This window comes from Thermothelomyces thermophilus, chromosome 1 (genome assembly GCF_000226095.1).
Source record: "Thermothelomyces thermophilus ATCC 42464 chromosome 1, complete sequence".
NCBI classification, from domain to species: domain Eukaryota; kingdom Fungi; phylum Ascomycota; class Sordariomycetes; order Sordariales; family Chaetomiaceae; genus Thermothelomyces; species Thermothelomyces thermophilus.
In genome coordinates this window covers 8,619,856-8,635,282 of record NC_016472.1, presented here as the reverse complement: position 1 = coordinate 8,635,282, position 15,427 = coordinate 8,619,856, and the positions used below count along the sequence as shown (strand labels likewise).

General features: G+C 56.9%; 4 protein-coding genes across 4 annotated transcripts; 1 reads left to right on the top strand and 3 right to left on the bottom strand.

Moving 5' to 3' along the window:
- Window positions 1-2,822: 2,822 nt before the first annotated feature.
- Window positions 2,823-7,075, bottom strand: MYCTH_2298825 (uncharacterized protein). Its single transcript, XM_003660413.1, has 4 exons — window positions 6,941-7,075; window positions 6,267-6,783; window positions 6,088-6,206; window positions 2,823-6,027 (listed from the first exon to the last, which is right to left on the bottom strand). Exons 2-4 carry the CDS (start codon window positions 6,729-6,731, stop codon window positions 3,153-3,155), a joined length of 3,459 nt encoding a protein of 1,152 aa, XP_003660461.1. The 5' UTR covers window positions 6,732-6,783; window positions 6,941-7,075; the 3' UTR covers window positions 2,823-3,152.
- A 211-nt stretch (window positions 7,076-7,286) lies between these two features.
- MYCTH_2298824 (uncharacterized protein) lies at window positions 7,287-8,912 on the top strand. Its single transcript, XM_003660412.1, has 3 exons — window positions 7,287-8,005; window positions 8,166-8,403; window positions 8,605-8,912. The coding sequence occupies exons 1-3, from the start codon at window positions 7,583-7,585 to the stop codon at window positions 8,814-8,816; spliced, it is 873 nt and encodes a 290-aa protein (XP_003660460.1). The 5' UTR covers window positions 7,287-7,582; the 3' UTR covers window positions 8,817-8,912.
- Window positions 8,913-9,051: 139 nt separating this feature from the next.
- On the bottom strand, window positions 9,052-10,921 carry MYCTH_2298820 (uncharacterized protein). Its single transcript, XM_003660411.1, has 2 exons — window positions 10,733-10,921; window positions 9,052-10,368 (listed from the first exon to the last, which is right to left on the bottom strand). The coding sequence occupies exons 1-2, from the start codon at window positions 10,755-10,757 to the stop codon at window positions 9,227-9,229; spliced, it is 1,167 nt and encodes a 388-aa protein (XP_003660459.1). The 5' UTR covers window positions 10,758-10,921; the 3' UTR covers window positions 9,052-9,226.
- Window positions 10,922-12,481: 1,560 nt separating this feature from the next.
- Window positions 12,482-13,478, bottom strand: MYCTH_86076 (uncharacterized protein). The gene is made up of 2 exons (XM_003660410.1): window positions 13,261-13,478; window positions 12,482-13,192 (listed from the first exon to the last, which is right to left on the bottom strand). Exons 1-2 carry the CDS (start codon window positions 13,374-13,376, stop codon window positions 13,099-13,101), a joined length of 210 nt encoding a protein of 69 aa, XP_003660458.1. The 5' UTR covers window positions 13,377-13,478; the 3' UTR covers window positions 12,482-13,098.
- Between the last annotated feature and the right edge of the window lie 1,949 nt (window positions 13,479-15,427).

Here is a 15,427-nt window from a genome sequence, read left to right as displayed (position 1 = left end):
GAGGGGTCGCGCAGGGCGGGGGACAGAGAGGCGACCGGCTGCCGTCACCGGAGGCGAGCTAGGCTACCGTTCGTTGTGTATATTTTTGGTTCGGCAGGAAAGCGATTAGTTAGCGATGCTGGGCCGATCAAGCTGTCAGGGCCGACTACAGCGTTGTCGAATTTTGTCGAAGTAAGTCAAATGGAGGGGAGGGAATCTGCGTTTTGTTCTTTTTGTTGCCCGACGGAGAGCTCGCAATCGAAGAGCTTGTCGGAGGGGAGGGGACCAAAAGCAGGGCTAAGCGAAAAGGGAGCGTTTGCTCGTGGCGCGCGGGAATAGAATGGAACACCGGCAGCTGGGGTTCGGCAGTCTGCAAGTAGCTCTGCGGTCGGGCTCGACGGTCGGAAAAGGGCGAGGTTGAAATGGTAAAATGTGGTAACGCGCAGGCGTCCTTAACCAACGGTAGGTAACCTCAAAGCTCGAGACGGGACGGGGAACGTGGGAAGATGCGGAGGGGCCTGGGGCTCCTGGATTGGGACGCGCATTTGGCTGGCTTCGCCTGGAGTTGCTGTTTCTTCGCCAGATGGGCCAGTCCTTGCAGGCCCCTCTCGCTGTTCGAGGCGGTACAGGGAAAGGGTACCTTTACCTAGTGGGTTAGTCACATTACTGACGGTCAGGGGCAGCACAGGGGTTGGGGGGGGAGGGGATTAGGGCGAGAACCAATTGTAGCTTAGCCTAGAAGTACCCAACAACTAAGGAGTCTCTCTGTTCAGAGTCGCGACACGAACCCCCCCTCCGACCCTTGTGGAATTTTGTGCGAATGTGGTCTAGAAGCCCAGTCCGTTGCTTCACCTCATTGCCTGCAATTCGGTCCCGTTATCACAAGAGGTTCGGTTTTCCCAGTGGTTCTGCCCAAAGACATGAATAGGAGTTATCTACCGAGGCACCTCCGACGTCAACGGGATCGGAAGAACTACGGAGTAGGCGGTGACCCCGCCAGTGCGAGCAGGCCCGCGGCCATTGTCCGAAACATAACTCAATTTACGACCGTCGCCTTGAACGAGCCACCCAGCCGGATACCGGATATGTGGCGCATCTCGGTCACGTACTTTGTGGAAAGCCCTAGTCGTGCATACAACCTAAACTGCTTTCCAGAGTGCATACACTACCCTATAATCACCCACACGCGGATTGCGCCGAGCCTGCTCTGCCTCCGTCTACAGCGTTGCAGCTGCACGTCCGGGCAATCAGAGCGACGGCTGCGTAGCGCACCCAAGATTGGCACATCGACGACCAATAAACCGTCTGGTACCCTTCCTGAACTACGATTGGAAGTGGCGCTCGAGGCCAGAAACAGAGATGACAGATTACTGTGGGCAGAGTAAGCGTCAACAGATTGTCTGACCACAGCTGAGCCACGCCACGACCGGAGAGATTGGGCTCGAGTCGACGAGGTGATGGACGGTAACTGCTCGCGGCAGATGGAACCCAATTTCCAAACAACAGAAGTACCCTTTGGTGTAACTAGTGCAGTGGGTCAGACTGTTGGTCGTTCCCAGGTTCCCTTACCCAAATGTTCGACTCTATCCCTTTCTCTGTGATGCTGGGAATTGCCTGCGAAGGCAGGAAGAACTGCCCGCGGCATTTGCAATGCTACCTGGTAAGGTAGCAACTTCCATGGTGCAATCAAAGTAAGGTCGGTGGGTGTGTAATCCGGGGAATGATTGACAGCGGGATGGAAAAGCAGGAAGTACTCGAGTACATACATTACATCCCAAGTTAGGGAAGGTATGTACCGTGTGCTATAACTACCCTCCTCCATACACTACACCGTAGTCGAAGGCACATACACTACCTACCGAAAGGTTACACCACCCGCCATCTTTTATAAACGCCCTGCATGTTTCAGACGGAACCCACCGCTCCAGCGCCAGTGCCTGCATTGACCGCGAAAACCGATGGTTCGATGGCGCTGGCGTCGTCCCTTCTCGTTCTTCCCCAAAGATGCTTGGCGTGGTCCCTTTCAGGACAGATCTGCAGTGGCCTTCTGCGGCGAGATCCTCGATCCTCCGCTAGCGACAACCTGGCCGCTTGGCGTTTCAGATAAAGCGCTACCAGCCCCTGTTCGATTCCAGGGGCCTGGTGACGCGGCAGCGAAACGAGAGGTGGAGCCCCACCCTCAAATAAGTTCTTTGACCGGCAAAGTCCCTCCAGCGGGCTAACACAGCACAACCAGTTCAACCGATCTTCAGAGGAAAATAGTGAGATTGATAAGATTCATTACCTAGTGTATGTGTGTACGAGTTGCATGCATGCATACATACATACATGCATACATACCTGTACACTTATTCACAAATACACCCACGAGTTAACTAATGTCCAGGCCCTCACGCATATCCCGCAGTAATGTACAGTCTAGACCATACATGTAATCCGTATAGTAGCCCGTGTGTGCACTCCACACCCCACTTTGTATGTACTGTAGACCAACAATCAGACATCTGTCCACGCTAAGTGGATGCGAACAACCCATAAAACCATAAAAACCATACATCGCAACCGCTAGGCTAGCTTCCATCACGCAACAAGTTGGCAGGGAAGTGATCGTTGGATCGCTCCAATCTATGAAGTAGAGGGCTGGTAGATTCTTTGCGTTCGCTTGAGACTCCTGTCAAGAATCACGTAGCTCATAACTACAGGACCTCAGTCGTCGACTGACATTCGAAGTAGGTAGCCGGGCACAGGTGGTCGTGAAGGGTCGATAAGACAACCGTTGACATCGAGCGCCAGTCCTCCGAATCCTGTCTCGAGGAGGCAACAACGCTGATTTCCAAGACCTTAAATCATATCAAATCTCCAGCTAAACAGTGCCACGATGCAAATTCAGAGTGCCCCAACTCCTCACAAACCCTTGGCGATCAGCCCAATCGCCAGTAAAAAAAAAAAAAAAAAAAAAAGTAACCATCACCCAAGACGCCGCGCTCCGTCTTCCCGCTTTCCCATCCGCCCTGATCCCTAGAGTCGTGACAATAGGAACAAGAGAGAAAAGACTCCAACCAGCGGAGACACGAGTCAACAGAAACGATCGTTAGCAGCGCAACCGCGAACAGAAACAGAGAACGAGGTCGACATCGACCACGTCGCTCCCCTCCCCTAATAAAAACGGCTTTTCACACCACCGGCCTGACAACACCCGCCCCGCCCTCCCTCTGCTCCCTCGCGATATAATACGTTATCAGGTTCTTGGGACCCTCATTCACCCCTTTGACAGCCTCCCAGAACCGAGCGGCACCCACCCGCGCGTGGAGCGCGACACACAAGTGCACCGCGTCCATGCGCACCGCCGTCTCCGTCCTCTCGAGGCATCTGCCCGCCAGGCCCGCCAGCTCCTCTAGCTCGGCATCGCTCGGGACGAACCCGGCACCGCGCTGCTCCATCATCTTCCGGAGAACGTGCAGGCCCATGCTCAGCGACCTGCCCGCGGCCTCGGGCGTATCGGGGTCCGCGTCGGCGTCCATGGCGGCGCCCAGCATGCGGCACAGCACCAGCACGATCTCGCTCGCGTCGCCGAGGGCGGCGAGGTCGGCGGCGAGCAGTTCCAGTGCGCTGACGAGGTGCGTGCGGCCCTCGTACGCGGCCCTCGCCCGCACGAGGCTCTCGAGGCTGCGCGACACGTGCGGCTGGAAGGAGGCCCGCATGCGCCTCAGCAGCAGGTTGATAGTTGCAACCACCTGCCCCTTGACGTCCTGGACCTTCTCCGCCGGTATGTGGCTCAGGGGCGACTCGAGAAAGTCGAAGAGTCCCTTGACTAGGGCATCGAACCTATCGTCTGTGAGCAGAGAGGTGCTGCCGGTGGCTGATTTGGCGTCGCTGTCGCGAATGATAGCTTGGAGTTTGCGGAGGCCGTGGACGTCGAGGGACTTTTGTTGGACCTTGGAGATGCCGCTATCCAGCAGGCGCAAGTTCTGTTTGAGCTTCTCTGGAGGGGGGGTTACCCCGTAGGGCTCGCCGCTCTGTTGTTGTTGTTGTTGTTGGGGATCGTGCTGTTCCTGTTCCTGTTGCTGTTGTTGTGCGGCTTGCTGGAGAATTGCCGCATCCTCGTTCACTGGCCTATGTCCCAGCACGGGCTCAATGATGGGCTTCGGCTCAGCCTCCTGCTCCCTTTCAGCGGGATCTTCGTAGACTTCCAAAGAATGCAAAGGACTGGGCGAAGCTGGTACGGCATCTTCGGCAGCCTGAGATGTTACCACAGGGCTCGCAATCTTTGGGGTAGGCCCATTAAGCTGTACCGGGCTCGCCAATCCAGCCGGAGAGAGGTCAGGAACTTTCGACGGCGTGGTGGGCCGGCTTATGATGTTCATGTCTTGTTGGTCCTCAGTATGATGCGCCTGAAGCTGTTCCTCGCCGGGAGGTGGTCCCCCAACTGTCACGTTGGGCACGACCAAGCTGAAATCCTCATGCCCCTTTGAGGGGCTGCTTGACGGCGAGAGAATGGGTGGCTGCACAATCCGTGAAGGAGTGCTTCGGGGAGAGCCAAAGTTCTTTGGAGTTCCCGCCCTGACTGGTGTTGGAAGCTTTGTCTCGCCCGGAGATGTCAGCTGAGCCGGGCGAACCATTTTAGGGGCCGTCCGTTTCGGTGACGAGGCGATGGATTTCGGTGTGACTGCCTTCGGCTTTGGGTTACTCGGAGGACTGGATTGCTCAGTCGAGGGCTGGTCATGACTCCGAACCGAGTAAGGTCCCGCAGTGGCTGGTCGGGCAGCCATTTCCGGTCTCTTCTTCCCAGGTCTCATGGGAGCACCAGAGATCCCTCCCGCGGAGGAGCCTAGTATGGCTGACTCGGGTCGTGTGCGCGCCGTGGCGGTTGCTGCCGGCTGCTGTGACGAACCGGATACGGTCCCGACGGGGGTTGAGAAGTGCGACATTGCCGAACCTGGACGAGCTGGTAGAGCCTTGGCCGTCATCGCACGCCGCTGTGCTGCCATGGTGTCCCGCAAGCTCTGCTTCGAAGTGCCCATGGCGCTCTTGGACAGGCCCAGGCCGGGCCGGGCGCCCCCCTCTGGCTTCTTAGGCGATTTGGGGTTGTTGGGATCGTTTTGCAGCAGCTTTGCTGCGGTCGCGTCGAGCCCGCTCATGATAGCTTCGGCCTTGGCGGGCCAAATGCCCGCAAAGGTCCAGTACGTCGCACGCATCTTGGCTCTCACACCTGGATTGGCATCGGCGAGACCTTTCTTGATGCACTTCTCAATCAGATCTAGGCCGCCCGTGTGCTCTACGTGGCTCTTATGATGGGCTTCCTTCTTGAGCAGCGTTTCCAGCCACCCGGTGGCATAGAGGCGCGGTTGAACGTTCTTGTCCTGGCAAGCATTCCAGACATGCTGCATGATTCGATTCGTGTAGGTTACTCTGGAGATGATGGTATCGACCGTGGTGTTTGCCAGTGAAGCGGTGATCTTCTTGGTCCCGGCGGCGAGCTTGATGAAAGTTTGCATGAGAATCTCGACCATGGGATCCATGGCTGGGCCGTAGGCATTCGCAATGTCCTGGACCAAGCTGCAACCCTCCTTAGAGAGGCTGGTCCTCAGCGAGACAACGGCCTTGACCATGCCGTCGAGAAGCGCACGAAGACCGGCGAGAAATTGGTCGTGAAAGTCGGTCGCAGCATTGCCAGCTATCATCCTCCGAAGTTTCGTGATGCTCTCTTCCCGTTTCATCCAGTTTTGCTCTGTCTCCTTGCCCTCAAAGTGAAGATTCATCTCCCTCAGGATCTCGTCTAGCTCGCGCGATGTGTTGACGTAGAACGGTTCGACGGTTTCCGGGGAGCTGTCTGGAAGCCCGGGTGTCACTGGGCGCTGAGCAAGAGAGGACATGCTCGCGGCAAGGTTCGGGCGCGAAGGCGCGGGGTCGTCCTGGCTATCGATCTGCGAGGCTGGAGCAGAGCTTGTGGGGTTGAGCTCTTTGACGATGGCCGACTCGATAGCCGGGCGGACTTTGAAGTTCTTCAGTTGCTTCTTCAAGTCGGACTTTGCGGGGCCGGGTGCGTTCCTGGTATTTGCGTGAGTCGATGTGACAAAAAAAAAGGGCAACAAGTCAACCTAGGCGTACCTGAACAAGTCAATGACTGTTGACTTGGCTACGTCACGCACCATGCCGTCCGCATCCTCAAGCAATTCCATCAGGGTCGGAACGTAGGCTCGGAACTGAAGGCCGTGTTCCTGGTGCATCTATTTTCCCCAATCAGCCGCCAGGACACACAAAGGAACGGGGCGAGCCACGATTTGTACCTGGAGGAGCCAGTGCAGACTGGCCTCTTTTGCCCTCGGGTTCTTGCCAACCATAGCGATGTTGCGCACAGAGCGCTCAACCTCCACCGGCGCCACTTTATAGAGGGTGACCAGGGCTTGCTGAGCCAGCTGGCGGAACTTTTCTTTTTGGTCTCCCAGCTTCTCGACAATAAGCGGTAGTGTGCGGACGCCCTCCCTGGCCAGCGCCTTGGGATCTTGCCGGCCAAGCCGGGTGAAGAGGTGATTAAGCGCGCTGAAGCCGGCATTGACGAGGATGGAATTCTGAGAACTAGACGCTGTGCGGAGAGCTTCGAACAGCGGCACTATACAGGACTCGGGAACAGTCTGCTGCTTGATGCACGACTTGGCAGCAGTGACATGTTGAACCTTGACGTCGATCGATGCGTCGGTGCGTAGCAGGGCAACGAGGTCGGCGACCTGCTGGTCGGTGATTCTTTCTGTCATTCTCTCCTCGGGTAGAGGATGCGCACTTTTGTTGGCGTCAAAATGGCGGTTGCTGTGCGAGGGGTGGAAAAGAGGGTAGGTCAGTGAGGTCTGTCAGGCCAGCAGCGCCAAAAAAGGGCAGAAACAAAACAAAAACGCGGGTTGCGACAATGTCACGAGCATTTCAGTCGCCGAGGCACAATCACCTGGCAAGGCCCAGCACTACTCACAATAGATAAGAAAGAATGCGCGACTGCGCAGGGCATATAGCGACGTATGTACACACTATGGGCGCCAGAGAGTAAATTTGCGATGATGGCGATGTTCGTGGCCGCAAATTGGCTCGGCCAGAAGTTGGTCTGAAGACTGTGTGCCCATGATTATCAATTGCGGGACGGCTCGCAGAATCCTTGCAAGCAAGAGACTCGAATGGTAGATCGCTTGCCAGGTTTGAGTAGAAAAGTGGAGCCGCCATTACCTTGTCAACAAGGCACCTTGCTTTCTGTCGGCCTTGGCGCAACCAACACAACCCCGCAACTCCCGTCGTGTTGCCCCGCGATGCGATGAGAGTGAGACCGACGGGGGAATTGGGGCCCCTCCAACAGGCGTTCATGGAGAAATTTGTGGTCAGTTTTGAGGTCAAGCATTAGGCTTTGCTGTCGTAGTTGCGCACAATCACAACACGGCCAACATACGCTCCCGTGTCACGTCTTTGCCTGGCAATTGAATCGTCCCTCGAAGCTTCAGATCGACTCGAACTCTCCGAGAGGTCATTGTCTACTCTGCATTTTTTTTCGGAAAACCGCTAACTAAATTTAACTTGCTCATTTGGATCGCATCTCTTGGTTCGGTTCGGGTTTGGATCCGGCACCATGACTTTGAAGGAACAAGACAGCGGCCATGCTCGCTCTTCAACCGCCGCCGCCGCCGCCGCCGTCACAACATCAGCCACAAACACCGGTCCCGTGGCTGGGACGCCGTCCCCGGTATCACTGCCGGATCGGAAAGGGGACACCACCGGACTGGATCCGGACCCCGCAACCGAACCGGCGACCTCCGACAGGCAGCCATTTCCACAGGCCAAACTCCGCCTAAAGATCCAGGATCTCAACCACCCCGGGGCCGCCAAGTTCCTCGGCGCGGTGAACTCGGCCACTGTGCTATCCACGGCCGTCAACAACGTCCTGAGGCTACTCTATAGATCTCCCTCCGACCACCCAAACACCACGGTCCCGCCAACCCGATCTGTGACCCTCATCCTGCGTGACATGGGCGGAGTGGCATATACAACAGGGGTACCGTGTCCTCCCCTCCCTCCCCTTCATTCTCCTTTTCCTGTCCGCCCACCAAAGTCTCGATCAGCCCTAGACAAAGTTTTTCTTAAGCCGGGGGGTATTAAACTTTACTAAACATGCGTCGTGCAAAAAAACACAAAAACACGCCACAAGTACACAGACCGCCCTCGACAAAGACCACAAGGAGATCCACTTCTCCCTCGCGTACATCGACTCCATCAGCCCGCCCTCTCGGCTGGCCGACGAGATCGCGGGCGTGCTCACCCACGAACTGGTCCACTGCTACCAGTGGAATGCCCAGGGGACCTGTCCCGGCGGGCTGATCGAGGGCGTGGCCGACTGGGTGAGGCTGAACTGCGATCTCGGCCCGCCGCACTGGAAGAAGGAGACGACCGGAGGTATGCTGCTGCTGCTGTTATTGGCCAGCCGACCCCCTTTACTGTCTCCTTATCTCCCGATTTCAACCATATATTCATATTTTTTTTATTTTTATTTTTTACTTCCTCCTCGGTTCTCCTCATCGGAGAAAAACATTTGCATGCACATCATGTCCGGCATCAGCAGCTAACCTCTTTCTTCTGTTATCTGTGTTTGTATAGATTGGGACAGAGGTTACCAGCACACGGCCTACTTCCTGCAGTACCTCGAGGAGCGCTTCGGCGAGGGCACCATCCGCCGGCTCAACGACAAGCTTCGCCACAGAAAGTACGCGGGTGAGACCTTTTGGCCGGAGCTCTTCGGGCAGTCTGTGGAGGAGCTCTATGGTGACTATGTCAAGAGCGAAGAAGGCGGTGACGAGGACGGCGAGTGACCGTACGAACCGACAACTAGACGAGAGAGAGCGGGGAATGATAGAGTTGATCGAGCCCATATGGGACGGCGTTTACCTTTGCCTTGGGGAGCTTAGATACATATCCAAAAAATATTCGATATTCGTGTGAAAACCCCAGGACGACGTTTGAAGCGCCCCTGATCGCGGCAATAGCGAGCAGCGAGTGATTCATGGCCATCGCGTCCTGCCAAACCAAAGATGCATTCCCATGCGCCTCGGTACCCGGAACCCATCTCATCCATCCGTTAACGCCGTGTCGCACAAACGCCAAGGAAGCCGGTGGAAACGGCCGGGCCTATATATATATATATCCCCCCACAAGCCCAGAAAATCACCAAATATAAGAAAGAGAAGAAGAAGAAGAGGAGTGAAAAAAAAGGGAAGGAATCCTATGCCCTGGCAGCACTCTCACCCTCGCTGATCACGCTCCCAACCTCGGACCAGCTACCCGGGGTGGGTATGCCCTCGTCCGACTCGCTCATGACATCGAGATCACGGCCCTCGGTGACCGAGACGGCATCGTGGCCGACGTTGACGCCCGAGCCGGCCACCGACTCCGAATCGGTCGGAGTGAGCTGTCCGTCGCTGATGACCTCGGGCTCCGAGAATGGCGCCGTCGGGGTGGACGGCAGGGGCGAGTAGAAGCCCGTGTTGGCCGAGTTGCGCGCCCACGCCTGGATGGACGCGTACGCGTCGGCGGCGGCGCGGTCGTCTTGCCCGGCCGTCATGTACTCGTCCTCGGCCAGCTCGCGCTCGAGGGTCATGCTCCGCGAGGTGGTGGCGGTCGGGGTGGCGGCTCGCTCGGACTGGGCCTCGCTCGCGGCCGTGGCATACTCGCTGGGGGCGTCGTGGGTTCCAAAGTCGAAGAGGACATCGTTGGGAGCCGGAGCGGGTTGAGGCTGAGGCTGAACGGGCACTGGAGGGGCAGGGGCTACGACGGGAGACTGCACCCTCGGCGTGGCGCTGTAAATGTCCGACATGGCTTCGGGGCGCGCCGGCGGCGAAAATTCGGTGCGGTGCTGCAGCTCGATTCCGTGTTCGTCGCTGAAGGGGCTGGAGAGCATCGCGGCGTTGAGACCGCGAACGCCCTCGGCATTGCCTCGGCGGCGGAGGGCGTTGGAGGGCTCTGCATCCCAGGCATTGGCGCCGGTGTTGTAGACCAGTGTTCCGCTGTCGCCCGCCCGATCGGGCCGGAGGAAATCGTCAAAGGTCGAGCCGCGTGACCGCTGTTCACTTGCTTGGCGTTCTCGCTGCCGCTGCTCCTCCCGACGCATGTTCCAGTACATTAGCTCTTCCCGTTGCCGCCTCCTCGTCTCCTCGTCGGCGTCGACATCGTGGGATTGATAGAAGCCCTCGGCGTCTTCTGGGCGGTTAAAGCTGGGCTGTCGGCTGCTGGGATCGAGGTTTTCGCCAAGCGAATGAAGGGCGATGGCGATGCGGCGGCGGAGGTCTTCGGCGGCGCGGCGGACTTCTGGTATCTCGTAGATGGCAATGGCGGCCGCGACGGCTACCGAAGCGGCGACAACGCCGACTGATGCGAGAGTCGCACGGTTAGCAGGAGGCATCCTCGGCATGCGTCGCGAGTGTGCAAGTGATAAAGAGAAGGGGGAGAGGGGTCGAGGTTGTTGTCAGTCGGTTGGCTCGGGATAATGTCGAGAGCGCCGCCGACCTGTTTTGACGAAGGCACAGCGAATTGAAACTAAGCACGAACCCGTGCGCCCAACATTGTTGGGGCAAACAGGAAAGCTTAGGGAGTGATTGCGTGGTCGTCCACGGGGCCTCGCCACTTCAGCACGCTGGGCATCGACACTCGCAACCTCATGCGGGGCAGGGGCAAGACAAGGAGTGTACATGGGAATAACAGGCCGATCTCCTCCAATTTGTTCCGTACTCACCTTTGGCCGCAACGGGGACTGGCATTGTTAAGAGCCCCTTGGGCGTCTGACCTTGCTGCTGGATTGACAGCCCAAGGATAGGTAAATGGGCGGGGAAGTGTGCAGGGGAAAATGTGCTGGAAGAGGGGGATGACCGGTTCCTTCTTTAAGCGTTGTTCAAGAAGGCACCACCCCGGACTGGGAGCTTACGTAGCTCAAGAGCCAGGCGGCGGGCAAGGCGGAACGCTGGCTGATAGCCCCTCCATTCTTGGCTACTTTATATAATAGAACTTAGCATTGGCACATGGTCAATCCGGGGCTTTTTCCTTTTTGCTGAAGGCGCACGAATGAAGCAAGGGCGACAGGGTCTTAAATTGTTATACGCGTAATTCAGGCAGTGGTGATGCCCAGCAATGGGACAGACGAACAACTCTATGACGACCCGGTGGAGACCACTTTTGGAGCTAAAACCGCATACTGCTGTGGCACTCAGCTCCAGCCCTACGCTAGGCTTGTGGAACTGCCATCCACTCGATTCATCACCTAGGCTTCTAGGATGAACAAACCCCCTACTTTTGTTCTCGAGGATTCTTGTGGCACGTTGGAAGAAGGCTTTTCCAGGGTTAGGGGAGCACGGTCGGGTTGTTTATGATCGTCGAGGCCGCCATGACTCGGCAACGAATTGATCAACCTTTGAGAAGAGGCGTTGGAATTGTGCGCTCGTTCCTACCAATTGTTTTTTTTTAATCCGAGTCCTTTGTCCAAAGATCCAACCTTGATACTTCTCCGACTCGTGAACTCCATGCTCAACCAACAGGGCACCAAGTCGCACTCCACACATAACTACTGTGTAGCGTTGGGTACTGAGACTGGACGCCTCATGTGGCTGGCTCCTTATCCACCCTCGCACCGCCACATGTGGTCCGTGATCCGACAACAAAATGTTGAGTATGTAGAAGACGACTTGCCTGCGTGTACAGCACCTCGAACACAAGGACACAAGGCTAGAACATTGATAGTCCGGGCCCATTTTCCAGCTTGAGCAAGGTGACGATAACTAGTATGCAGCTATCTGCGATATCAAAACTCCCGTTACAGCCTCGGCCGTCGGATGTTCGACCTGCCGACCACCAGCGCGAGGGTTCATCCTTATTAACGAAAAGCCCCTGATCTCCTTACGTGACCCGCTCTGTCATGAGAGAACGGGGCCACGGCATCGAAGCGAGGCCGAAAAAGCCGGTCCGAAGAGACGAACTCGCGTGCTAGCCTCAACTCTCCCAAACCGGACGCGAGCCCCACTCCACAACAGTTGGGTGTCCACATCGCCGGATACGTGGGGTGTCTGATAAAGGAGAGGGGGAGCTTGCGAGTGCCGCGTCTTCCGCTGCCACGAGGGCAACGGACACCACCAACCCGACCTCTCCTTCCCCCCTCCCTCCCTCCTCTCGTCGCCACTCGCTCTCGAGCCAGTCAGCCAGCCACCAAGCAAGGCCGGACGCCGAAGAGCGCTTTATGCAGTACGCAGTACACTCCTTTGTGATCGAACATCCCCATCCTCCGACGGTCCGCGGAGCTGCAGGTGTCCGAATTGGAGACGCGCCATGTACGGACTATGTATGTGTACGTTGCCACACGCTGCGCGCCGCATCTCAGCTTGCCACTACTTTGTCTACCCACCACACCATCCCAACGACGAAAAAAAAAACAAGCTTTCTGGGCGTTTCCACCTTGCATGTCTGTCGTTTGCAAGGCTCTGTGACCCCCCGGAGCGAGGATTAAACGAAACATTCTATTTTAGCTGCCAATGGATGACATCGTCCCTTCCAGTCTCGATGAAACAAGCCCCGTCGTAACGCCCATAAAAACATGACTGATGTTTGATGACAACTCCCGAGATCCCCCAAGTTTTGCCCAACCGCCCTGAAAACGCCGGAAAGGTCAGGTTGGAAAAGGGAGAAACGAGGCCAGGCGGTCGTGCGGACGTGGAGAGAGAGCGCCATAGCGGCTCGGATTCGGGGTCTCGCGAAAGTCAGAGCGCTTTGCGGGGGGGAATCCCTCTCGTCAGGGTCCACAGTCCGGTGGGGTGCATCTGATTACCCGGATCCCGTCACCGAGCTCTCCCCCACCAATCCCTCAGCCGCCCGATCCGTCTCATCCGCAATCCCAAACTCCATTCCCCCCTTGTTCTCAGGGTTCAAAAATAATGTGTGCCATACTCCGTACCGGTTGGGTATTATGCGCAAAGAACAGAGCCAAGAAAAATAATGAGGGCAAACAAGAACCCGTTGGCTTGTGTGTCGTTCTGCCCTCACTGCGAAGAGGTCAACTCAACGGAGTGATAGCCTCTCTTCAACGATTCAACGAATTTTGTAAGGTGTGATGACGGTTTAGTGCGACTTGGTGCTCGAGCTGGGCGACGAGCTTGGCCCGGTCGTCGAGACGGACGAGGAGGAATTGGTGCGCTCTGCCTTGCGCTTCTCACTGCGAGTTGATTTAGTCTCCTGATAGGGATAGGGCATTACGAGAGAGAAGGAAGTGGGTAGTCTTACTGTGTGTTGCGGTCGTAGATAGTGCACTCCCACTTGGCGTTCCCGGCCTTGAGGTGGAACTTGAGGCCTTTGTTCTCAATGACGGCCCTGAGTTGTTCGGAGTGGCTGGCAGGCATTTTGACAAGTTGTGTGCTGATGTGTGGTTCGAGATCTCAGGGACGGCTCGTAAGCAGTGAAGGAGATCGTTCGTCACTGTGGAAGGCGACGCGAGACTGAAGGAAGGGACGCGTAGAGAAGGAGCGGTCGGAGGAGGTTCGAGATGGGGGCTGGGGGAAAGAGAACTGGGGGAGGTTATATACACAATGTGACCCCCAGCCGTGGGGACCACAGCACGACGATGGTAATCCGGATCGACCGCCTTCAGGGCAATTTCCAACGCCGGTGTCACTCCGGAACACAGCGCAGGAGATGGGGCCCACTCTTCTGAATGGGCACGGCAGGTGTGGGCCGGCCGCAGGGAGCGATGGGCCTCGTGCGTCTGGAAAGCGCCGTCCTATCCTACTAGTGAGATAATCGGCCGTGAGCCATTTGTGAGCACGCCGCCCGCGCCCTCTCGCGAACCCTGGCACCCTTGACGTTGCAACTCTGCCCACCTGAAACTCTAACCAATGGGTGTTGGGGAGCGTGCAACAAGAGGCGGCCTTGAACAGACGTTGGTATGGGCCACACTCGATAGCCCGCGTTTCCCCGGCACTCTGCGTTTCGGGTAGTGTACCTGGATCGAGCGGGTCCCAGAAGCCAAAACTGCTCGCCTGAGACCAATTCTCCCCATCAGCTTGCTTCTCGGGCGAGACACGCCTCGGAGCCACGCGCGTGAGAGAGAAGCCACGAGAAGGCCACGCCTGCCCAAGGGTCCAAAGACATCCCCAGTGCACTTGCAGGGCAAGTCAGTTTGGGGTTTTTAGTTCCACGTTCCAGTGACAACCTCCAGAGCGAGGGAGGGCATGCACTTGCAGTTAGCGTAGGGCGGAAACAGCGGGCAAGCCACAACCAACCATGCCCGGGGTTTCCATGCTAACTCCCGGATTGCGGGAGATGACGAGTGCTTCTAGAAACCTCCCACGCCTACACTACACTACAAGGCGAGAGAGCGAGCCCGTTGGAGGACGCCACCGCGACCACGCTGCTCCATTCGCGCGCCGCGAAGCTGTCCTCGTGCTTGGGGAGCGGCTACACGGGGAGCGCGGGCGTAGTGTAGCCGTCCAATTCGCTATCGGGCTTGGCTTCGGTGGACAAAACGGACAACATTCCCCGCGCTCAACGCCCCGCCGATGCATCTCGCTTGTGCAGGATCGACAAGGCTATGGCATCTAGTGTACGGATTACTTCGTACAAGTACGCAGCAACGAGCTGGGCAAAAGCCATGAGTGATTTTCTCTTTTCTCTTTGTGGCGTGGGAAGGGCGTTTTGTGATGCGGTCTCGCCGGCATCGTCTGCTGTGCAACGTGGTCGTTGCTTGGGTTGTGTGCGTGATGAATTTCCCAATTATGCATACTCGCTAACTAATGGATACAATGGATGGAAAGGTGGGTAACTCGATGTGGAACCCCAGAAACTTTTTGTCTTTCGCGGCTCCCTTGCTCCAACTAACCCCAGGGTTGCGATTTTAGCCAATCGCATGGCTGCTTCCTTCTCGGTTTGGTAAGTGGCTGGTAGTCAACCGCTCTTCTAAGCAACCAACTAACGTTACCTGATTTTTGTTAAGCATTCCGTACATACAGTACTGCACGTACGTACGGACTAGTATGTACATACATACATACATGGCAGGTACACATTGTACGACCGTGCGAGTAGCGGTGTGGCCCAGATTTTCTTCAGCGGCGTCGCCTGGACGGCACCTGTCGATTGTACGGATTACAGTACATCTCATATTTGTTGACACCATCTTAGTTCTCCAATATCTAGCTCGGGTGGAACGGAAACGCCCACAGATCCCGAGCTCCAGGCTTGTTCGCACCGCCGTTATATATGAGGATGCTGACGCGGCAGAGACATACAGATCTTGGCAGATGTTGAACATCAATGTTGACTTGTGGTCAATGGCAAGCCTCGATTCGCTCCTCAACCTATTATATCCGACCCCCTGCTCCACTCGCTGGCCGACGGCACGAAGCCCAGCACTGCTCGTAAGACGTGACCTCCGAGTACTCCCCCGCGGGAGAGC